The sequence below is a fragment of the Trachypithecus francoisi genome, unplaced genomic scaffold (assembly GCF_009764315.1).
Source record: "Trachypithecus francoisi isolate TF-2019V2 unplaced genomic scaffold, Tfra_2.0 Lachesis_group7, whole genome shotgun sequence".
Lineage (NCBI taxonomy): Eukaryota > Metazoa > Chordata > Mammalia > Primates > Cercopithecidae > Trachypithecus > Trachypithecus francoisi.
In genome coordinates, this window is record NW_022681472.1 from 2660766 (window position 1) to 2686101 (window position 25336).

The window sequence follows — 25336 nt, forward strand, 5'->3', positions numbered from 1 at the left end:
GTGATACCCCTTCTCTACTAAAAATATAAAAATAGCCAGGCGTGGTGGCACGTGCCTGTAACCCCAGCTACTTGGGAGGCTGAGGCAGGAGAATCGCTTGAATCCAGGAGCCGGAGGTTACAGTAAGCCAAGATCGTGCCACTGCACTCCAAGGGCGACAAAGCGAGACTCTTGTCTCAAAAACAAAACAAAACAAAAGAAAAAACAGTAAACTTGTTCACAATGCTCAGAAACGAATGCAAAAATATCACACAAGTATGAGAATGTACTTAACACAGTTAGAAAAAAATGTTTAAAGTTTAGGCCCTTAAAAGTTGTTTGCTCCGCTTACTCAGTAAATACACATTATGTATGTTTACCACTCCTAGAAATAGTAAACATACAAGGTGTCACTTCCTGTTCACTTACACATCTGAAGCAATAGGAGAAAACGGTTCCAAGGTAAAATCAGCATAGCCCAGAGGCACTCTCCGAATGGCCCTGGCATTTTATCTTGTCTAAGTGCTCACCATCTTCTACTTCAATTATGATTTATTATGTGTAAAGTACATATATTTCCTACTGGATTGCCAGTTTTGTGAGTCTGTGATCAATGTTTAACCCAATTTCACATCTCTTTAGTGCCTGGCACAGCACCTTGTACACTCAGTGCTCAATCAAGACAGACATGAATTAACTACAAAACAGCAGGAAGCACAAGGATCCCCTCCCTTACTTTTACTATCTTTTCTCTTAGAACCTAAAGCTCTAAATATCTGCACTACAAAATGAAGTTCAAGTTAAATTTCAATCTTAACCTAACAACCTCCTCAGAATGAGACTTTCATATGATGAGATCACAGGTAAGGGAAGAATGAGACATAATGGAAAATGGTGTAACTAGAAAATGGAATCTGTTTATCCCAATTTAACTGATTTAAACTCTTTCTAAAATCTTAAGTCCTGCTGAAAATACTAAATCATCCTCTATTCAGTGTAGCAAAGCAGGAAATAACATAAAATGTTAGGAACTATGATTCACAGCTACACTTTATGGGAAACTCAACTTGGTGAATAACACTGAGTCCAAAAAATCGTATACTGAAAGAAATCAGCAGGTTTCAATAACATTCTCTTTCCTTGAGCAAGACACTGCTTGATGTGGCAACTGTTCTTGACTTTGAGAATGGTACTCAGCCTGAAAGACTTTTTTTTCTTTTAAATTTCACATTACTGTTACTATCAACTTTATTAGTTCATTTTCTGCCAAGTGAAGCCAAGTGTTTTCCATATTGCTTTGTCACATCCAGTGTGCTCCCAAGAGTACTCGACCTCACACTTACTTAGCAAGCTCCACCCATCTGAGGACATCAGGAGGGAGGCGGGCCTTCCCGCGGACTCGCTTGGCAGGCAGCTCAGCAGGCAGCAGGCGGAGCAGAGCCTCCTCCAGCAGGCGGATGCCCACAGGCTGCTGTAGGCTAGACAGGCAACCAGCGCTAACAGCTGCTGGGTCGAGGCTCAGCAGGGCTGCGTGCTGGCAGCTGATGTCCTGTGAAACCACACATAAAACCAGCTGTTTAGCTTGTGGTACTTGGACCATGTTTTCACAAGGAGTAACATACTTTACTCAACATAAAAGGTACCGATGTTTAAGTAGTGCTATCACCAGAAGTTTCTCTGTGTAATGCTATTAACAAATTTTCCCACAATATTCAATTTGCTCAAAAGAGGAAATGACCTTTTAATTTTACACTTCCAATCCAGGGATCAATTTAAAGCAAGAAAAGCACTATCAAAATATGAAGACAACATATATACACACACATAAATTAGAAACCAATAAAAAACAGAGCTAATGTATAAAAAGAAATTTATACTGAGTTTCACGTTCCATCAAAAAGAATAAAACAGAAAAACTAAGTATTTCATTTCAGAAAAGTATTACCCAATTTGTTTGTAAACCGATACTACCGATAAACAATACTAAAGAATATAAATTAGTAATTATTTCAGAAAAGGTCACTAGATACAAAAATACTAAAATGAATCAAAAAGATGTTCTACTAGGGAATTTTATATAACCCATACTTTGAATGGCACAGAAAACATTTCTTACATGAAAAATAATCTTCTGACAAATATATTTAAGTAGCAACTGAATATTAAATTAGATTTTCTGCTCATGCTGTGTTGCCCTGGAAAGGACTTCTCTGACCACTGCATCTAGGCACACACACCCTACCCGATCAAGAGGCACCTGCTTACCTGCTTCATTACTATCTTACACTGCTTTAATACTTCCCCATTACTCAAGTACTATAACACTTACTACAACCTAACGTCCCATTTAACATTTCCCTGTGGGTTGCCTATTACCCATCTATTAATGGGAATGTAAGGTCAGGAGGAAAGGAATTTTTGCCTCTTCATCGATGTGGCTCAACCACCTAGAACAAAGCCAGGTGGGTACTCAGTCAACACCTTTTGACAGCAGTCAGGAGGCAGGAAAGAATTTGGTGAAAGACTACGTAAGGAAAAATAACTCAATAAATGAAGGGTTTCATCAAAAACACTGAGGGGACTGGCTTACTACAAAATAAAACATAATATGTTTGATTTCTGGTTATTCTGTCACATATCGGTTTTTCTGGGGGGAAAAAATAAATTACATCTACCCATTTGGGAGGAGGTAACCCAAACAGTACATCTACTCTGTTAAACACCAGGTTATCAAAAGTTTCAACATGGGAAACACAGTGACGATGGAACGGCCATATGAAGCCACAGCAAACAATATCTGGTGAAGTGTGTGCAGACTTTACCTGAATACAAGAGACAAAAGGTGGAAAGAAAGAGAAGGTGGTATTAAGAAAACGATTGAAGTCTTGGAGCAACTTTTGAGTGATGTTGTTTTTTTCAGACAGTGTCTTAAATTTATCCATCTCTTTCAAAATTCCGGAAAACAAGCTGCTAAAGAGCTGTTTTGCAATTATTGGGTCTCTCTGTAAAAAATTCAAAACAAAGACAAATTAGGATCTGAAGCAAAAATGCTATAAATCATCAATACTATCAGAGCTTGGAAAATACAGACTGTTGCAAACACATCTATTATACCTCTCAATTCTATTTGGAAAGATTTAACAGGCATTGACAAAGGGAGCATTTGGAATTTAACCAAATATATCTGTTTGATGTGTTATGGAAACATGGACTTTTGGCCCAGAGAAATGAATTTAAAAGCTGGCTTAATCAATACGTAATGACATAGCTTCTCTCCTGAGTTGAGTCTGGGTCTCCAATCTTTAAATGGGGGCTACCAGAACACATCACAGTGTGCTGCGGGGAAGATTAGCCCAGATGATGCACAGCCAGTGCTTAGTGCAGCACATCATAAAATCTCAGAGAAAGATTAAATGTTTAGGTATTTTCCTCCTATCAGCACCATGGTAAAGCTTAAAATAACTGATCAGCTTAAATAAAATGCCAGTATTAATTTTCAAGGTCCCACCACCTGACCACTTTAAACTACTGAAACCATCAGATGCTTCTTCTGAGCATCAGCTCCCTCAAACAGCACACTACCTAATCATTTATAGCCCTAACCCTCGCACACTTCATGGCCAGGATACTCCCTTTATTTATTTATTCATGCTGTGACATTAGTACCAAAAACAGTTCCTGGCAATATAGTGTCTATCTTTGCTAAATGGAGGCATGTAAGCATGATAAATGAAGTTTAAACATTATTTTGTGTAATCTTCTAGGGATCTTTCCTGTTAATAAATTTTCTATCATATTATAATTGACAGGTCAATTCTGTTAATATCTTTTTGTTAATTTTGCTACGTTTGCCTCTGAAGGAGGTGAGACTTGTGCTGCTTTTTGAGATCATGTTTTTTCATGTCTAAAACCTATTTTAATTATGTTTACAACATAATGGTAATCCATTTTTGATGTTTTATGAACAAATTATATTATTAAATGAATGTTCTTAAATCAAGCGTGATTTTTGCATATTGTTGAAAAGAACATTAAAAGCAATGGTTTACACTTAGTTACCATAGCCAAAAATTAAATACTTGAAAAGTTTACTGTGCAATTCTACTGATTTAAGGTTATACTTAATATTAAAAAAAATATCTAATTATCAAACGCAAAAAATTACTTTGATAAAAGCTATGTATGACTAAAACATACAAATTTGATTTATTCCTTATTGTATATTTTAAGTGATATATTTATCTTGTTATAAGAAGTTCTAGTGAGTAGTAAAATTTTAGAAAATATGGCTAAATCAAAAAAAGCACAATCCCATTTATAACAGCCACAGAAAGAATAAAATACCTAGGAATACACTTAACCAAGAAAGTGAAAGATCTTTACAAGGAGAACTAAAAACACCACTGAAAGAAATCACAAAATGACACAAACAAAGGGAAACACATTCCATATTCACGGATTAGAAGCATCAATATTGTTAAAATGGCCATTCTGCTCAAGGCAATCTATGGAATCAATGCTAATTCTATCATACTACCATCAGTTAGCACAGAACTAGAAAAACTATTCTAAAATTCATGGAACCAAAAAAGAGCCCGTATAGCCAAAGCAATCCTAAGCAAAAAGAACAAAACTAGAAGCACTGCACTACCCAACTTCAAACAATACTATAAGGCTGCAGTAACCAAAAAAGCATGGTACTGGTACAAAAACAGACACACAGACCAATGGAACAGAATAGAGCACCCAGAAAATGTGGTTTAGAAAAAAGAAAATAAGTATCGCCCACAATTATACCATAAAGAGATAAGTCACTGGCATGTGTCTTTTACTGGTGTGTACACTTTTAGACCTGTTTGGTAACCTCCTGTTTTTATGTAACACATGGTGGACGGGTTTCCATGTCTACAATCCACTGATTCCTGAGTGCTAGGTACAACAAATTCCTTCATTTATGCTCCCTTTGTTCAGACAAATGCAGTGGTAATCCTGATAAATAACGATAAATAACGTCTTCAGCACTGAGGATCTCAGAGTCTCAGCATGTGTAAAGAAGTCATGGAACTAGGAAATGGCAGAGTCAGGACTTGGAGCAAGGTCTTTACACTAAGCCCACTGATGTTGCAGGACAGCCTCAGCCATGTTTCCTCACATAGGCAAACCCCTAAACTGGAAACAGATTTTATTTAACCTGTCAACAGAAAACGCAGCGGCAAGGACTGACCTGGGCCACGGCCTGTAATGGGGTGATGAGGCTGCTGTGCTTGATTTGAATGTCAGGAAGGTCTCCCAGCCGGTAGCTTCTGTACAGAACGACCTGGGCATCCTGCTTCATTTTTAACTCACTCTTGATTTCCTATAAGCACCAGAACCAAAGTAGAAGATGAACATTCTCATTGAAGGAAACCAGTCGTGCATGAGCTATGAGGCTGCCAAAATCCCCTGAACCACAAGGGCGAAGCGTGGGAACTGATGCTCGCAGAGGCTTAGGTGCTCTGCTTTACCATCTAGGGCAGACGCTGCATCCAAAATAAAATCACTACACAACAAGCAGTGGAAAGGCTTTAAACACTGACTATAAAGTAATCAGAATATTTATAAAATCGGAAAATTTGATTTAGAAGTATTTCAAAACAGGCAGAGGGCTGCATCTCTGGAAAGTCTCGCTGAGAACGAAGCCGGCAGCCGGTGCCCACTTCCACCTCAAGGTCCTGTCCTCCGGCTGCTTCTGCTCCCAGGCAGCTGCAGAGCCCAAGGGTCCCCTCCGAGGGGGCAAAATAATGCCCCGGGGGCACAGTCCGGGAGGCCTCAGGCTCCACAAACATGGCTGGGCGGCAGGGCTTGGGGAGGGGGCCGGCACAGCGCCCCACATCGAGGGCTTCACACCCAGATGTGGATGGAGCCGCTCCCGTGGTGGCAGCGGCTGGCGATGAACTTGAGCACCGTCAGGGATCCGTCCTACCCTCTTCTTACAAATGCATCTTAATGACCCATATCTAGATGGAATGGACGCTGCGGCTACAGCATCTCCACGCCGAGGAAAGGCCCGCCTGGCCACCTGTCGTCGGGGCCCGTGGGTCCCAGCCCCCAGCTGCCTTCCCGCCGCATTGGTCCCTGAAGCGAGGGCCAGTGAAGTCCTGCCAGGGCGCGGGCCTTGAGGTGGGCCCAGGATCAGCCTGCTAATCCCAGGTCGGCCACGCTTCCACCCGCGGAGAGAACGGGGCGCATTCCTGGACCCCCACCAGGGCACCGCGGGGGCTGCATGCCCGTGGGGGAACCCCAGGAGGCTGGCTCGGAGCAGCCCCGCCACCTGGTTTGCAGGTGACATTGGAGCCAGTGTCTGGCAGGAAGCTTGTTCACTTCGTCTGTATCCTGTGACAGAAACTGCATCGTTCTGATCAAATTCTTGACAAAATACAAACCTTCTCTCGTTTTTGCTCAGCAACGCCTTTTCTGGCATACATCAAACTGAGCTTCTCCTGGTCCCTCATAAACCGTCTGCGCAGTCGCAGTAGGTCCACCCGGCCAGCCGCACCTGGAGAGGCAAAGCAGGCCCAGTTACTCCCCGCCGCCCAGACGCTTGGCTCTGCTGGTTCATTTTCACCTCGGGTTTCCTCAAAGACAAAACCTAGAGGTTCCACAGAGGCAGCGATGGGAGCAGGAGTGCAAGGGCCACAGCTGCAACTGGAACTGCTCAGCAGTGGATTCAGCAGGCATGACAACGGGCAAGGCCCCTCCAGAATGAGGCCCAGGGAGGACACGCAGTCACCTTCTGAATCTCGGCCCAAGTCGCCTGTAAGTGCTTTGCCTCTGGCTAACTGAACAAGAGAGGAGCTGCCTCGGAGGCTTCAACATCCGGTGCAGACCAGCCTCCCTTCGGCCTGTGGCAACCTGACCAGGGACAGGTGACCGCAGCACTCCTAAACTCGTATGATTCCAAACGCCTGTTTAGTGCCTGGCAGATACCAGCCTTAACCTCCAAATCACGAGGTTCTAAGGAAGGCTTCGAATATGAACGAGAGAAACCAAAGTAAGCAACAAGGAAAGAGCAACTGTTAAAAGCAGATCATGCAGGAAAAAATTTCAAAACATGATCATTTATCAAAAAGACAAGGGTGGGAACTGAAGAAATGTTCGGAGCATGAAAAAAAGCTCATGGAAACTAAAACATGTCATAACTTAAAAGCACAGGTGGTTGAAGGGATTTCCCAGAAAAGAGGCAAAGGGAAAAACATGACACCTCAGAAGGACACTCACGCAGGTGTGATATCTAAGCACTAGGACTCCAAAGAGAAAACAGCAAACTGAGGTGAAGAACTCAACAAAATCACCCGTGATGACGCTCCAGAACTGGAAGGTGAGAGTCAGCAGCTTGGAAGCTCCCACCATATGCCCAGAGAAACAGACTGAAACAGACCTACGCCCAAGGACACTTGTGTGCAATGTCAGAACGCTGGTTTAAAAGAGAAGATCCCGAGATCATCCACAGATAAAAGACCCACGTTCTCATAAAGGATCCCCAAGGAGGACAGCGCCCGCAGCCCTGCAACGCAGGGAGTCCAGGGGCCCCACGTATGGAGGTCCACAGCAGCACTCCCACTAGGCCACGAAAACATGAGCTCCCAGAGAAAGCTCCCTGCTGCTGACCCCCATTCTCAGTGCCCAGGCGGCTCCACCTGAATGACGGCCACCAGCACTCCAACTCACAGCAGGTGCCAAAAGTTGGGCCACACTGACCTCTCCCGGTTCCATTCAGAGAACTGTGTGTGGGCCACAGGTTTGTGACTGAAAAGTATGACAGAGAATGGTGGAGTAAAGCAAGTTACGTTGCCTGTGTTTCAGTTCTTACGATTAGATAAGAAGGCAGTGAGCTCTGCTTCTAAGTTCTTCTAAGTTTACTTCCACAGAGCTGAGCTTCCCTGCTGGCGCTCCCCCAGGGTTCTGTCATGGGCCCTTTCCTCTCTGCACATGTCCTTCCTCTGGGCCCTTGTTCCCTCCCAGAGCCACACTTCTCACAAAGAGCTGCTTCCAGCCTCTCAGCACCCGTCTAGCTCTGATCATCAGTTAGCCAAGACCAGGTCCTGGTGCCTGTGGCCCCTGCCTCCCAGTCCCCATCACTCCACTTCTGCCCCACACAAACTTCAGGGAAGGGCATTCAGTCCCCGAACCTTCCTCTGCTTGGTGCATTACAAGGCTGCTTCCTAAAGCTGAAGTTCGACGCACACTCCCACACCCACAAGCCTGTCTTTGCAGCACCCTTTGCCGTTACTCTAGCATGCCCTGAAGCATCCCTTCACCTGTACTGCGGAATTGATCTGAGCCTGCCCACCCCCACACTTCTCCATCCCTGTCCTTTTCATCCTCTCCCTTCCCATACCCCCAGAGGAGCTCAAGTCTCCTCTCAAATGCTCGTCCTCCACCCAGTCTCTTAGGACGCTCTCCCCATTCTCCACCTGCATTAAGCCCTCTCGCCCTACACCGTGCTTGCTAATTCCACCTCATCTTACAATCTTACATCTTACAATCACCCCTTTATAAAGCCTCACCCACTCTTAATGCTCCAGAAAGTCACTCAACAATGGATCAAGTATAACTTACTGAAGGATTCTTCTGGAACTCCCAGAAAACAATGTCTTCAGCATAGTAAGTGCCTAGGCAACATTAACTGAATTTTAAGGGGCTTGACTACGAATTACAAGGAAACATGGATACAGTCAGAAATGTCCCCAGACCTGAGCTCTGCAGTAATTAGTGGGGAAGCTATTTTAAGCACTCCCAGCAACCCAGCTTACCTTTCACTTTGTTATCCACCTCATCCCCTGGAAGGCCCAGCCTTTTTTTTCCAAAATCAGGCCCCACTGACTTCAAGGGTGCTCTCTGTAACCTTTCACTCCTCTTGTGGGCAAACAGCAAAGAGTCAGATGAGGGACTGGTGTGGTCGACCAGCGGGTCAGTGCTGCTCCCGGTCAGCCAATCAAATGAGCTTCTTCCATCTGCAACATGTGATCAGAGAGGTCAGGCACTCAGCACCACCCAGCTCTGTAAACAGGGCAGGACCACCTGCCAAGACACACCTGGTAGCACCCTAGGCCTCGGTGCTCACCTCCAACCCTGGGCAGAGGCTCTGTCAGATCCCAGGGTATGCCCCAAGGAAAACCGGGTGCATGGGCCTCAGTGCCCCTGGACCACAGTGTCCCCATTTGTAAAGTAAGAAACATGCCACTTGCTCCCACCACAGGAACAACACTTTGTTATCTACTGAAAGGTGCTAAGAGCCCCTGACTTGTAATATTAGTGTCATAGAATTCCCATTGTGATTATTCAAATTAGTCCCACTTCCAGAACCAACAAAATGTGAAAAAAATTACATAAAGGAAAAATGTTAAAGAGTTTATGTAAAAGGATTAAGATATTTTACTCTACAATTTGTACTTTGCTCATCAAAGGAAGCAGTTAAACCATCTGAGAAAGAACAGTTTAATAACTATAAATCTAGTAAATGAATTTGGTTTACCCCTACTCTGCTTTGGAGATAAGATGTCTTAAATTTGCTGCACTAGGTTTTTCTGTACCAAACCAAAATCAAAACATACATATACTGAAACTTTCCCTGATTTTTCCAGTCAGAAATAATCCATTTCTTTTTTAGAAAAATTGTAGCAAAACAGGCTGGGTGCGGTGGCTCACGTCTGTAATCCCAGCACTTTGGGAAGCTGAGGAGGGTGGATCACGAGGTCAGGAGATTGAGACCATCCTGGCCAATGTGGTGAAATCCCACCTCTACTAAAATACAAAAATTTAGCCAAGCGAGGTGGCACGTGCCTGTAGTCCCAGCTACTCAGGAGGCTTAGGCAGAGGAATTGCTTGAACGAACCCAGGAGACAGAGGTTGCAGTTAGCCGAGATCACTGCACTCCAGCTCCAGCCTGGCGACAGAGCAAGACTCCATCTCAAAAAAATAAATAAAGGAAAATATACATAAAATTTACCATTTCAATCATTTTTAGGTGCACAGTTCAATGGCATTAAGGACATTTACACTGTTGTACAATCATCACTATCTTCCATGTCCACAGTTTTTTTTTTTTTTTTTTTTTTTTTGAGACATGGCCTTGCTCTTTTGCCCAAGGTAGGGTGCAGTGGCGTGATCACAGCTCACTACAGCCTTGAACTTCTGGGCTCAAGCCATTCTCCCGCTTCAGCTTCCCCAGTAGCTGGGACTAATCACAGGCGTGCACCACCATGCCCAGCTAATTTTTAAAATTGTTTCGTAGAGATGGGGTCTTTCCATGTTGCCCAGGCTGGTGCAGAACTCCTGGGCTCAACTGATCCTCCTGCCCCAGCTGGAATAACAGGAATGAGTCACTGCACCCTGCCTCCACAGCACTCTTCCTCTTGCAAAACTGAAATTCTGTACCCATTAAACGATAAATCCCCATTCTTCCTCCCCAGACACTGGCACCTAGCACTCTACTTTCTGTTTCCATGAGTTTGACTGTCATAGGAACCCACTCTTTTGACTGACATTTTCCTTGGGTTCTTAATGCTTTTTGCTATTATCGCTTACTTCTCTCACAAAAGCCCAACACTGTTGTGACAGAAGCTGCCCACAGAGGTCAGAGTGCTGTATACATGGCCGGCGGGGTGGGTCACTGTTACCTGCAGTCTGTGTCAGTGTGAAGTCATGCTGCTGTTGGGTGGCCCTTATCTGCCCTGCCATTGGCCAGCGAGCTGAGAGGGACCCTTCCTGGGTACGGGTCTGGAGAGTGCCCTGGGAGGCCTGGGTCTCCACAAACATTGGAGTGAGAACAGTACTTCGGAAACGCCAATCAGAATCAATGGTATATTCCTGTACATAAGAAAGTTTCACATCAAATAAGGCTCCTTTTTAAGGAACACTGATATATTTCTATTTAAAATCTAATGGTACCATCAGCATATTTCTACCATAACTTCATATGCAGCTGAAGAATCTTCTCTAATTTAAAAGTTTTAACTAAGTGATTTGCCAACTAGAAAAACTAGCCAACTATTGAGGGAGAAAACCCAACTTTCTTAATGTTTGCATAAAAAGGCTTGATATCATGCTCAGCACAGCAACCCAAATGCAACGAGTCAAGTGACCCAACTTGTCCACATACACACATGCCACTGGGACAGATCCTGAGCTTGTGAGTGGGACTGGAGGGGCCCTACCCCAGGAGCTCTCTGCAACCTGCCCATCATCCCCACTGTTAAGGCTGCTGCGAGAGCGCACAAGCTCAGCATCCACTGTGGGTTGGGAGGAAAAAGGGGAGGGAAAGCAATGGCGATCCTGACAAGGGAAATCTAGTGAAGGCCAACAGGGTGAGGCCTGTGGACCTCCAGGTGGCTGAAGCAGAGGCATGAGCCTTCCCTTTCCTTTTCAGAAAGCAATGTGTGAGTATTCCAAGAAAGCAAGGAGCCAGTTAAAGCTATTAAAAATGTTCATGAACAAGAAAAGCTTATAATATTCATTACTATGAGGAGAGAAGACCACATTACCTGAAATTCACATTCTGACAGAGGATGTTCGAACATGGGATTTGGATAATCTGGGCTCAGGCTGGTCATTTCGAGCAGAAAATTTGTTGCTAAACTTAAAAAGTGCACTTCTATCTTAGGAGAATATAAGGAATTTAGTGCCAGCAACCGGTCCAAGGTATTTGAAGGTAACCTAGTTTCATGGCTCCAGAAATTTCGAATAATTAATCTGAAAAGCAGAGAGAAAAAAGATTGCTTAGACAATGGCAAATGGGAAAGAATGTGCTGTATAGGGTGCCCTGTGGAGAAGGCACAGCTCTTCACCCACATGAAGCTTAACAGAGAGGGAAACCACATTCAACTATATCAAAAATATAGTCTGAGTTATGAAACATACCCACTGAAGGAGGGGAATATTACAAAAAATGTAGCATACTTTTTATGCTACAGAGGGGAGGGGAGAAACTGGGTGATTTTATTCTCTTATCTCTATTCTCTGGGAAGTTTTCAATGATGAGTACATGATATTAACTATTTGAAACAAAAAAAAATTTAGGAAATTACACAAAATCCTTCACTGCCTTGCCAAAACAATTCATTATAAAAATTACTGCCATAAAATACTCAAAACATATCTTAATTAAATACCAAATTAGGGGTTGGGTACAGTGGCTCGGGCCTGTAATTCCAGCACTTTGGGAGGCCGAGGTATGTGGATCACCTGACTTCAGGAGTTCAAGACCAGCCTCGCCAACATGGTGAAATCCTGTCTGTACTAAAAATACAAAAATTAGCTGGGTGTGGTGGCGCATATCTGTAGTCCCAGCTACTCAGAAGGCTGGGGCAGGAGAATCGCTTGAACCTAGGAGGCGGAGGTTGTAATGAGCTGAAATCGTGCTCCTGCACTCCAGCCTGGGTGACAGAGTGAGACTCCATCTCAAAAAAAAAAAAAAATACATACATACATACATACATAGCAAACTAGGTCCTATAATTTATGAATGCATATGAAATCCAAATACAATTTTAAGAAGCTCAACGAATTTAAAATTATAGCAGAATGGAAAAATAATATACAGAAACATACAAAAAGTGTATGGCTTCTTATATTGAGGCTGGGAGCAGTGCTCACACTTAAAATCCCAGCACTTTGGTAAACCAAGTCAGGAGGATTGAGGCCAGGCATTGAAGCCTAGCTTGGGTAACATAGCAAGACCCTATCTTTACAAAAAGTAAAAAATTAGCCGAGCCTTTTGGCATATGCCTGTAGTCCCAGCTACTCAGGAGGCTGAGGGAGGAGGATCACCTGAACCCAGAAGTCCAAGGCTACAGTGAGCTACAGTTACACTACTGCACTCCAGCCTGGGTGCCAGAGCAAGACCTTATCTCTAAAAAACATATTAATAGTAATAATAAAAAGTTTAACCCCCTTTTTGCATAGTCAGTATACTTATATAGTCAGAAACACATATAACTGACTTACTCAGGGCAGGCATTTTAGAGGATAACAATCATCATTCACACTTTCATATATAACTAATATTACGGTTTCCTCTCATTTCTAAGGTTTCAAACACTTTATTTTCAACATTAATACTTACAGCATGATCTCAACTATGTGTGTTAAATGGGAAACAGAAAAATTCTCATTGTAGACTTTCTTTTCATTTTGAAACACTTTAACTCACTGCCCTAGCATAGAGCATTTGGTCCATACGACTTTTTCAAGAGTGTTATTTTTAAGTTGTCAGGATTTTAAAGCCGTACTCTTCATAATATGCTTTAAAATACTCTTTTACTAAATACTGTGAAATGCAGAAAGCAGAGAAAATGCTAATACTGCAAATACATTTCTAAAACTCCTGAAAAATACTCTATGCTACCTTTGAAAGCAATACCCTTAACATTTAAGTGTCCCAGCCCAGTTATTCAAGGAGAGCACGTACTGAAGTCCAGGGTTCTCATCGATCAATCCTTGAATCAGCACATCTTTTGCCAGCTTAAATATTTCCTGGGAGTCATTATCTGTCTGACTTTCTGGATCTCTGCTTGAGAAAACAGCAAAATGTCACAACATTAATGCTCTCTTCTAGTCCTTTTGTTCAACTACAGTAACACCATCTAGAATTCAATTTAAAAAGGCTGGTTTTCCCATTAGACTTTAGATCTCCAAATCACAGCTTGCCCCACTCATGGGTATGTGCACAAGCCTTGAGAACCCATCCTCGCTCCCAGCAGGAGCAGAGTGAAACAGGGGGATGGGCCCACAGCAGGCCCAGCGGTCCTGTGACGCTCAGCTGTGGTGGTGTAGTAGTGCCCAGTGGTCCTGGCAGAGTTCCTCTCCTTAGTCTTTGCCAGATCTTAAAAGGACAACTATGAAAATAGGTTTTATAAGCACACCACCATACTTTTTCACTCTATTTCACAAACATATGTAAAATGAGTTTTTAAAAGGATACAATCAGATATACCAAAATAAATGTTAATCATATGGTAAAAAAAAAAAATTACTAATCACACGGTAAAAAAAAATGTGTTATTATGTTCCAGATTGATAAGGAGACCCAAATGATTCCTAAAGCATTAATGTTGCCCCGGAAACAAGGCGAAACCCCGTCTCTACAAAAAATAAACAAAATTAGCCAGGTATGGTGGTGCATACCCACAGACCCAGCTACGCAGAAGGCTGAGATGGGAGGATCAACTGAGCCCAGGAGATTGAAGCTGTAGTGACCTGTGTTTGTGCCACTGTATTCCAGCCTCGTCGACAGAGTAAGACCCTATCTCAAAAAAAAAAAAAAAACAAAAGAAACAAACAAACAAAAAAAAACACACACAAACAAAATAAAATAGTCAATGTATAGCTTACCTGTAATTGTCATGAATCCACATGAGAATATTATACATTTGTTCCCTACATGTTGCAGAAGGATGGGAAACGAATTCCACAACAGGGTTCAGAAGTTCTCGGAGTTCTACTGGTTTTAATTTTGGCATCATCTTATAAATTATGTCCAAACATACTTTTTGTCTTTCATCATCTCTATGGGAGAGATTTTAAAAACACACAAATTTAACTATTTTTATTACTGTACTTTCAAAGTATGACAGATAACTTTTTCTTCTTTGTTTCAAAATTTGTTATAATAGATAACACTACACTTATATAAAACTTGTATTCTTAAAATAATCATGGACTAGATCATTAAATATAAGACAAATAATTTCAACGTGCTATCCTACAGCGGATCCTGAAACAGAAAAAGGACATTAGAAGGAAACTGGAGAAATGGAGTAAAGCCTAGTTTGGTAAACAGTAATGTTCTAATGCTATTTTCTTACTTTTGACAAATGTACCAAGATTATGTAAGGGGAAAGTTGGGTAAAGGGTATATATGGAAATTATGTGTACTATCTTTCAACTTTTCTGCAAATACAAAATTACTTCAAGATAAAAAGTCTATTTTTAGAAAAACCTAATAATGGCAAACAAAGTATTTTTTAAAAGGACTTCAAGTGCTACCTGGCATGGTGTATAGTGAAGTGCAATCTGAGCTCTAAATGAGGCAAATATTTATTTCCTTGTTTTGACTCCTTAATAGCACCCAGCTGAATGCTTCACACAGTAGACACTCAGTGAATGTAAGGATATTAGGACAGTGACATACATTCTTTGTTACTGACACAATGCACGTTTATTGTTGTGTAAAAATACTTACATAGGAGGGGACAAGATGGCTGAATAGACATTAGCCAGGAGGGCCTCTACCACCAAAACAGAGCAAAGTAATGAGTAAAACAACATGCTTTGAAGAGATCTTTGGAAAGAAAGCACTGAGCATCGATAGAGAGAGGCAATGCAGACACTGAGGCAGAAGAGGGAGGAAGCTGGGAAGCCTGCAGAGTCTCCGGGTGCCAGGACCTGCTCTTGGCCCTAATCAGGTCCTAAGGAAGGGGTGAGTGGAGTGACTATGGGGCAACCCACACTCACCATGGAGCTCTGGAATACTAGCCACAAGGGATCACACAACCCCCACAGACATCTGAATTGGCAGGGAACTGTCAGAGAGAAGGTACAGGCAGAGCACCAGCCTACGTGGAGCCTGGCAGGTCTCACTCAGCGTGGAACAGCTCCAGCAAAATGCGACCCCAGGCGCCCATGCCCCCAGGTTCTCACCTTGCTCTGAGTCACTCTAGCCCCTGCTGAATGCTGGGCTGGGAAACAGCAGGGTTGTCCTTCCTGTGGGTCTGGGGAGAGCCTGATTTGCATGCCTATCTGTCAACTTCCCAGGCACTCCCAACCCCAGCTGCTCCCACAAGAGCACAGACACAGCATAGCCTCCACTATCCAGCCTGAGTTCTTTGCCAGTGGCCTTGGAGCACTTTGGCCACCCCAGCACAGTGCTTGATTCCAAGGGGACAGAGGACGAAGCCGTGGGCCTGGTCTCAGCCCCTCAGGGTCTAAGCACATTGTTCAGGAATACAGAGCCGAGATCTGTGGCCAGAGCTTAAGCTCTGCTCAGACCACTGAGTAGAGTGAGACGTGAGTTTGTGTTCCAGCATAAGTGCTGTGTGAGCCCCCTTCCACGAGGCTGGTCTGGGAAGGGTGAGGCCTGTTGGTCAGCTTTGCATCTGCCTGAGTGGCCTGAAACACCTAACAGCCCAGTGATCTGGGCACAGAAAGCATGGCATAAAACTGACTGGTCAGGCTAGCTACCAGGGCGGACACCAACAGACTTGGTCAAGAGAGCGTGAGCTAGGCAGTCCCCACAACTGTCTCCTGGGCAAAAAATCCCAGGCTGTGGGCACCACACCAGCTGCATAACCATGACAACATCACCCTGCCCTGAGATTCCCCATCCTTGACCTACTATACCAACAGACCACCCACAGACATACACCACAACCCTCTCTGGCTTTGCCAAGCACAGAGGACCAGTGGGCCTCTGGAATGCTGCGGGTCTCCTGGTGACCTAACCTTCAACTCAGGCCACTGCTAAGGGATGGGGAGCGCAGCCTACCAGGGGCCCCCTTGGGGTTCAGGAAATGTGAGTATGGTGCCAGTGATTGGAAGGGGCTCCTCTAAGGCCTGGGAATGAACTTAGTGAGGGGGTCATCTCCCTTCCCCTGCCCCCAGAACACTGTGCTGAACACACTGTAATCTAACAGTCTATCTGCTAGCCCTTACCTTTAAGCACTGTATACTGGATCATAGTCTGAATTACATCACTAAAAAAAATTCTCCTAGTATACATCACCTGTGAAACCCAATGCAGGAACCAAGGACAAAGAAAGATCCTATACAGAGCCTCAGCCTGCTGAAAGCACCCAGAAAGGAAGCCAATCGACTATACTCAGCATACACCACAGTCAAACCCTCAAGGAAAATGATGAATATGAAAACAAAAGGCCCCATCCAAGCAGCAGCAACTCCAAAAAGACAAAGGAACACCAGACCTCTCAGATGAGAAGGAATTAGTGCAAACACTCTGGCAATTCAAAGTATCTCCTCACCTCCAAACAATTGTACTAACCTCTCAGCAATGGTTTTTAGACAGATTGAAATGGCTGAAATGACAGAAATAGAATTCAGAATCCAGATGGCAAGAAAGCTCAAGATCCAGGAGAAGGTTGAAATTCAATTCAAGGAAAACAGCAAAATAATTCAAGAGTCAAAAGGCAACATAGCCATTTTAAGAAAGAACAAGCCAGGTGTGGTGGACCACACCTGTAATCCCACCACTTTGGGAAGCTGAGGCAGGTACATTGCTTCAGTTGGGAAGTTTGAGACCAGCCTGAGCAAAATGATGAAACCTCGTCTCTGCAAAAATATAAATCATTAGCTGGGCATGGTGGCGCATGCCTGTACAGGTCCCAGCTCCTCAGGAGACTGCGATGGGAAGATCACCCGAGCCTGAGAGGTAGAGGCTGCGGCAGTAAGTCACAGTCACACCACTGCACTTCGGCCTGGGTTACACAGCAAGACCCTGTCGAAAACAAAACAAAACAAAACAAAACAAAGGAAAAGAAAAGGAACCCAACTGAACTTCTGGAAATGAAAGATTCACTACAGGAATTTCATAATACAGTTTGAAACATTAACAAAAGAACAGACCAAGCTAAGGAAAGAATCTCAGAGCCTGAAGACCAGTCCTTCAAATCAACCCAGTCAGAAAAAAATAAAGAAAAAAGAATTTTAAAACAAAATCTCTAAGAAACAATAGATTATGTAAAAAGAATCAAACCTACGACTTACTGGAATTCCTGAGACAAGTTGGAAAATATATTTGAGGATATAGTCCATGAAAACATTCCCTATCTCACTAGCGAGGTAGACATGCAAATTCAAGACATTCAGAGAACCCCTGTGACATACCATACAAGACCATCCCCAAGACACACAGTTATCAGATTTTCCAAGGTCAACGCGAAAGAAAACATTTTAATGGCAGCTAGAAAGAAGGGTCAGGTCACATACTGACAGAACCTCATCAGGCTACCAGCGGGCCTCTCAGCAGAAACCTTAAAAACCAGAAGAGACTGGGGCCTATTTTCAGCATCCTTGAAGAAAACAAATTCCAACTAAGAATTTAATATCCTGCCAAACTAAGTTTAATAAGGAAAGGAAAAATAAAGTTCTTTTCAGACAAGGAAACATTAAGGGAATTTGTTAACATTAGACCTGCCTTATAAGAGGTCCTTAAGGGAGTGCTAAACATGAAACAAAAGAACAATACCTGCTACCACAAAAACATACTTAAGTATGTATCCCACAGATACTATAAAGCAACTACACAGTTGAGTCTACAAAACAACCAGGTAACAACATGACAACAGGATCAAAACCTCACATATCAATATAAACCTTGAATGTAAACGGTCTAACGGCCTCTCTTAAAACCCACACAGTGGTGAGTTGGATTTAAAAAAAAAAAACTCATTCATCTTCTCTCTTCAAGAGACCCATCTCACATATAACAACACCCACAGGCTCAAAGTAAAAGGATGGAGAAAGATCTATCAAAAAAACAGAAAACGAAAAAGTGCAGGGGTCACTATTCTTTTATCAGATAAAACAACTTTAAACCAACAATAGTTAAAAAGGACAAAAAAAGGCATTACACAATGACAAAGGGTTCAATTCAATAAGAAGACTTAACTATATACTAAATATATAACTACCTAACTTTGGAACACCCAGATTCATAAAATAAGTTCTTCTAGACCTATAAAGAGGCACTCAATAATAGTGGAAAACTAACACTCTATTGACAGTGTTACATAGATAAGGCAGGCAGAAAACTAACAAATTCTGGACTTAAACGCGACACTTGAACAATTGGACCCAATACATCTATAGAATACTCCACCTAATATACCACAATATACATTCTTCTCACCTGCACATGGAACGTACTCTAAGATCAACCACATGCTCAGCCATAAAGCAAGCTTCAATAAATTTTAAAAAATTCAAAATCATACCAAGCACACTCTCAAGACTACAGTACAATAAAAATAGAAATCAATACCAAGACCTCTCAAAACCACATAATTACATAAAAATTAAACAACTTACTCCTAAATAACTGTTGAGAAAACAAAATTATTAAGGCAGAAATCAAATTTTTTTCAATTAGGGAAAACAGGGACACTAAATGCCTACGTCAAAACATTAGAAAGACCTCAAATCAATAATCAAACATCGCATATAAACTAGAAAAACAAGAACAAACCAAGTTTGGGTGCAGTGGCTGACGCCTGTAATCCCACTTTGGAAGGTCAAGGCAGAAGGATCATTTGAGGTCAGGATCAAACTCCTAGACCAGCCTGATCAACAAGGTGAAATCCCATCTCTACTAAAAATACAAAAAAATTAGCCAGACATGGTGGTGTGCACCTGTAGTCCCAGCTACTCAGGAAAGAGGCTGAGGCAAAAGAGCCTGAACCCGGGAGATGGAGGTTGCAGTGAGCCAAGATCGCACCACTGCACTCCAGACTGGGCAACACAGTGAGACTCCGCCTTAAAACCAACCAAAACAAAACAAACCAACCCTAAAGACAGCAGAAGAAAAGAAATAACCAAAATACAGAGTGGAATTGAATGAAACTGTGATCCAAAAATCTACACAAAGATTCAACAAAACCAAAAGTTGATTATTTGAAATAATAAACAGGATTGATAGATCTCAAGTTAGATCAACAGAGAGAGACAAAAAGAGACAGACAGAAGATCTAAATAAGCACAATAAGAAATGACAAAGATAACATTATACCTGATCCCACAGAAATACAAAAGATCATCAGAGACTATTGTGAACACCTCTACATAAGCAAATTAGGAAATCTAGAGGAAATGGATACATTTCTGGAAACATACAACCTCCCAAGATTGAACCAGAAATTAAAAAAACAAAAAAACAAAAAAACAACAACAAAAAAACACCTGAACAGGCCAATGAGGAGCTCCTAAATTAAATCAATAATGAAAAAAACTTAGCAAGCAGGAAAAAAAAAAAAAAAAAGAAAACAAAACCCCCGGGGCAGATGGATTCACAGTTAAATTCTGCCAGATATACAAGGAACTGGTACAAATCCTACTGAAACTATTTCACAAAACCAAGGAGAAAGGACTCCTCCCTGACTCATTCTATGAAGCCAAAATCCTGATACCAAAATCTGACAGGACACAATGAAAAAAGAAAACTTCAGGCCAAATCCCTGATGAACACAGATGTACAAATCCTCAACGAAATACTAGCAAATTGAACCCAACAACACAACTAAAGGTCAATGCATGACAATCAAGTATGCTTTATTCCTAGGATGCAAGGTTGGTTCAACATACACAAATCAATGTGATTTACCACATAAACAGAATTAAAAACAAAAGCCTTATGATTATTTCAATAAATGGAGAAAAAGCTTTCAATAAAATCCAACATTCTGGGCCAGGCACAGTGGCTCACACCTATAATCCTAGCACTTCGGGAGGCTGAGGTGGATGGATCATTTGAGGTCAGGAGTTCAAGACAAGCCTGGTCAACATGATAAAACCCTGTCTCTACTAAAAATACAAAAATTAGTCAGGCATGGTGGCATGTGCCTTACTCAGGAGGCTAAGGCAGGAGAATCACTTAAACCTGGGAGGCATAGGTTGCAGTGACCTGAGGTCGCGCCACTGCACTCTAGCCTGGGTAACAGAGAGAGACTCTGAGAGAGAAGACTCTGAGAGAGACTGTGAGAGAGAGAGAGAGAGAGAGAGAAAAAAAATCCAACATCCTTGCATGATAAAAACCTTCAACTGGCCGGGCGCGGTGGCTCATGCCTGTAATCCCAGCACTTTGGGAGGCTGAGGCGAGCAGATCACAAGGTCAGTAGTTCGAGACCATCCTGCCTAATACGGTGAAATCCTGTCTCTACTAAAGAAAAAATACAAAAAAATTAGCCGGGCGTGGTGGCGGGCACCTGTAGTCCCAGCTACTAGGGAGGCTGAGGCAGGAGAATGGCGTGAACTCAGGAGGCAGAGCTTGCAGTGAGCCGAGATCACGCCACTGCACTCCAGCCTGCGTGATACAGCGAGACTCCATCTCAAAAACAAAAACCAAAACCCTCCACAAACCAGGCATCAAATGAATATTCCTCAAAATAATAAGAATCATCTATGACAAACCCACAGCCTACATGATACTGAATGATGGCAAAAACTGGAAGCATTCCCCTTGAAAACTGGAAAAGACAAGGATGCCCACTCTCATCACTCCTATTCAACATAGTACTCGAAGTCCTACACAGAACAATCAAGCAAGGGAGAGAAATAAAATGTATTCAAATAGGAAAAGAAGAAATCAAACTATTCCTCTTCTCTGATGGTATGATTCTATACCCAGAAAACCCTAAAGACTCTGCCAAAAGGTTCCTAGAACTGATAAACGACTTGAGTAAAGTTTTAGGACACAAAATCAATGTACAAAAACCAGTAACATTCCTATACACCAATAACATTACAGCTGAGAGCCAAATCAAGAATGTAAGCCTATTTACAATAGCAAAGAAAAGAATAAAACACCTAAGAATACAGCTAACCAAGGAGGTGAAAGATCTCTACAAGGAGGACTACAAAACACTGCTGAAAGAAATCGGGTATGATACAAATAAATGAAAAAATACTGTTAGAATAGCCATTCTGCCCAAAGCAATCTACAGATTCAATGCTATTCATTTCAAACTACCTATGTCACTTTTCACAGAACTGGAAAAAACTATTCTAAAATTCATATGAAACCAAAAAGGAGCCCGAATAACCGAAACAAGTCTAAGCAGAAAGAACAAAGCCAGAACATCATATTACCCAACTTCACTATACTACATGGCTACAATAACCAAAACAGCATGGTACTGGTGCGGGGGGCGGGGGGGGAACCACAGACACACAGACCAATGGAACAGAATGGAGAACCCAGAAATAAAGCCACACACCTACAACCATCTGATCTTCGACAAAGTCAACAAAAATAGGCTGTGGGAAAAAGATGCCTATTCAATAAATGGTGCTAACTGGCTAACCATATGCAAAAGAATGAAACCAGACCCCTGCCTATCACCATATAAAAAAATTAAGATGGATTACAGACTTCAATGTGAGACTTCAAATTATAAAAATTCTAGAGGAAAATCTAGGAAATACCCTTCTCAATATCAGCCTTAGCAAAGAATTTATGACTAAGTTCTAAAAAGAAACTGCAACAAAAACAAAAATTGACCAGCAGGACCTAGTTAAATTAGAGACTCTGTGCAGCAAGAGATACTATCAAGCGGGTAAACAGACAGCCTATAGATGGGAGAAAATATTCAAAATATTCACAGACTATGCACCTAACGAAGGTCTAATACCCAGAATCCATAAAAAACTTAATTCAACAAGTAAAAAGCAACTCCATTAAAAAAATTAGCAGGCCGGGCGCGGTGGCTCAAGCCTGTAATCCCAGCACTTTGGGAGGCCGAGACGGGCGGATCACGAGGTCAGGAGCTCGAGACCACCCTGGCTAACGCGGTGAAACCCCGTCTCTACTAAAAAATACAAAAAATTAGCCGCGCGAGGTGGCGGGCGCCTGTAGTCCCAGCTACTCGGGAGGCTGAGGCAGGAGAATGGCGTAAACCAGGAGGCAGAGCTTGCAGTGAGCTGAGATCCAGCCACTGCACTCCAGGCTGGGCGACAGAGCAAGACTCCGTCTCAAAAAAAACAAAAAAAAAAATTAGCAAAAGACATGAATACTTCTCAAAAGACATAAAAGTGGCCAACAAATATATACATATATGTATATATGTATAACTGTATATATATGTGTGTGTGTGTGTATATATATATATATAAAGGTCATCATCACAAATCATCAGGGAAATGCAAATGAGATACCATCTCACACCAGTCAGAATAGTTTTCTTAAAAAGTTAAAAATATAGCAGATATTGACAAGGCTGCAGAGAAAAAGGAACACTTATACATTGTTGGTGGGAATATAAATTAGTTTAGCCAGTGTGGAAAGCAGTTTGGAGACTTCTCAAGGAAGTGAGAGTTGAACTATCATTTGACCCAGCAATCCCATTGCTGGGTATATACACAAAGGAAAATAAATCATTCTACCAAAAAGACACATGCACCTATATGTTCACCATAGCACCATTTACAACAGCAAAGACATGGAATCAACCCAGGTGCCCATCAATGGTGGACTGGATAAAGAAAATGGTACATATATACCATGGAATATTAGGCAGCCATAAAAAAGAATGAAATGTCCTTTGCAGCAACATGGATGCAGCTGGAGGCCATTGTCCTAAGCGAACTAGTGCAGAAACAGAAAAGCAAATACTGCATGTACTTACTCATATGTGGGAGCTAAACACTGAGTACGCACAGACATAAAGTCAGGAACAACAGACACTGGGGAACAAACAAAGGGGAAGGGAGGATACGAGGCAAGAGTTGAAAAACTACCTGCTAGGTACTACGGTCACTACCTGAGTGACAGATTCATTTGTACTCCAAACCTCAGCATTCCGCAATATACCTTTGTAACAAACCTGCACTTGTACCTCCTGATTCAAAAATAAAAGTTCAAAAAATGAAAAAAAAAAAAAGTATATAGACTAAGACTGGAAAACAGTACGGGGACAGGGAAATAATACAATGTAAGTGATCAGCAGCTTTCTCTTTTAATATATACTTTCATGCTATGTTGCAATTTTGAAAATAAATGAACAATTTAAACACATTAACAGAAGCTTCTCACCTGGCAAAATAGGTACAGAACTCAAAAGCACACATTTTAAATTTCAAGACAGCCAAGGTAACCCCACAGGCCACCTCCTTCATTTACGGGTGAAACATGCCCTAGGATTTGGCTCCCCAAGATGCCAGACCAAGGGAGCAGGGAGCAGGCCCATCTCAGCAGATGTCCTATTTTTAAGGTGCCTTCACCTTTTCTTCAGAGATTCCAACTTCACAAACGTGCATATCATCGAAACCCACAGGTTCTTCTTGAGGTGAAGACGTCTGAACAAATTAACACTTTATGAGCCAATGGGACCCAAGAGCAGGGCTAGTTTTCACTCACCTATGTCTCATGACTTGAACGAAGTCCTTGCTCTTTAACTGGAAGTACAGCTCTGTCATTCCCTCCACACGACAAAGTACCACCTCCAGACAGAGTGTTTTCAACACTCCATGAAATTTTGGCAGCAGAAAGAACACAGCATTCATGAACCTGGGGGGCAAGAGGACTGGTGAGAGGCGGGCCAAGGACCCTCCTGCCCCCACAGGCTCCCTGGACACAGCCTTCCTGGACAGCCCATACCTGTCTGCAAGAGGAGGGAAGCTCTTGGTCACTTTGTTCAAGCACACAATAAACTTGTCCTCCATAGTATTTTGATGTTGCTTCAATTGTTTCGCAACCAGTTCACACAGAGACTCCTCCAGCATCTGAAAAATTAAATTTATTTTCAAATACACAAAAGTGGAAATGTAGATTAAGCACTGAAAGTAAGGTTTATCTTGAGTAGTTAAGTGAGCCCAAAGAAGGTGTTCAATGTTATCACCTACAACAAGGCAGATGATAGGACAGTAGGTGCTGGGGATGTCTGCTGGTCGGCACTGACCATCGCACACCCTTAGGTTCTGGATCCTTGAGTTCCTACACCTCAGTGAGCCAGTCCACATCACTGTGCTCTGCGCTGAGCACCCAGGTGTCTGGCTCGTGTGGATGTCAGATCAATGAAGATTAGTATTTCCTACTGACACCAAAACACTTGGTAGGACCAGTAAGTCCTTTGAGAAGCTAAGCTAAATGGCTAAATATTGTTTGAGACATATTTTATGATGTTCAGATTTCTGATAAAAAATATTCACATGGACTAGAATTTTCAAGCAATTCTATTCACACAGCAGTCCACATCACTGTCTGCTCACGTCCTGCCTCTTTTCACCAAGTGCTGTTGTTACATATTCATCTGTATACCATCTGTTTCCCCTCCCCAAATGCCAGCTCCCCAAGGGCAGGGACATGACCTGTCCTGTTACCTACTGCATCCCTAGAATCTAGAACCAGAAAGTCCTCAAACGTCCTCCACACAGAGAAGCACTCAGTGGAGTCCACTGGAATGAAGCAACAGAAAACACTGCTGTCCTTCCTGGCTCACCTCCTTCCTCACAAACATCAGAAAGAGGCGTAGGCAACCTTTTCAAAGGCATGAAGACTGAACAGTTTTTCAATGCAAACTCAACACAGACTGAGCACCTCAAATCTGAAAATCCAGAATCCTCCAAAATGCAAAACTGTTTGAGCGTCAGCATGACA

At 42.5% G+C, this 25336-nt stretch overlaps 1 protein-coding gene across 4 annotated transcripts in view; it reads right to left on the reverse strand.

Annotated features, from left to right (window-relative positions):
* PRKDC (protein kinase, DNA-activated, catalytic subunit) overlaps positions 1-25336 on the reverse strand; it is a 187854-nt gene that overhangs the window by 54679 nt on the left and 107839 nt on the right. For 2 of the 4 annotated variants that reach the window (XM_033203538.1, XM_033203540.1), the window contains exons 53-63: positions 24338-24462; positions 24098-24247; positions 14350-14523; positions 13427-13528; positions 11502-11709; positions 10638-10827; positions 8772-8972; positions 6402-6514; positions 5204-5335; positions 2802-2981; positions 1323-1528 (exon numbers count right to left, since the gene is read on the reverse strand). In XM_033203538.1, coding sequence (XP_033059429.1) covers positions 1323-1528; positions 2802-2981; positions 5204-5335; positions 6402-6514; positions 8772-8972; positions 10638-10827; positions 11502-11709; positions 13427-13528; positions 14350-14523; positions 24098-24247; positions 24338-24462 — 1781 coding nt within the window. The remainder of the gene's footprint in view (positions 1-1322; positions 1529-2801; positions 2982-5203; positions 5336-6401; positions 6515-8771; positions 8973-10637; positions 10828-11501; positions 11710-13426; positions 13529-14349; positions 14524-24097; positions 24248-24337; positions 24463-25336) is intronic. The other 2 variants (XM_033203541.1, XM_033203539.1) reach the window with 1 other exon arrangement.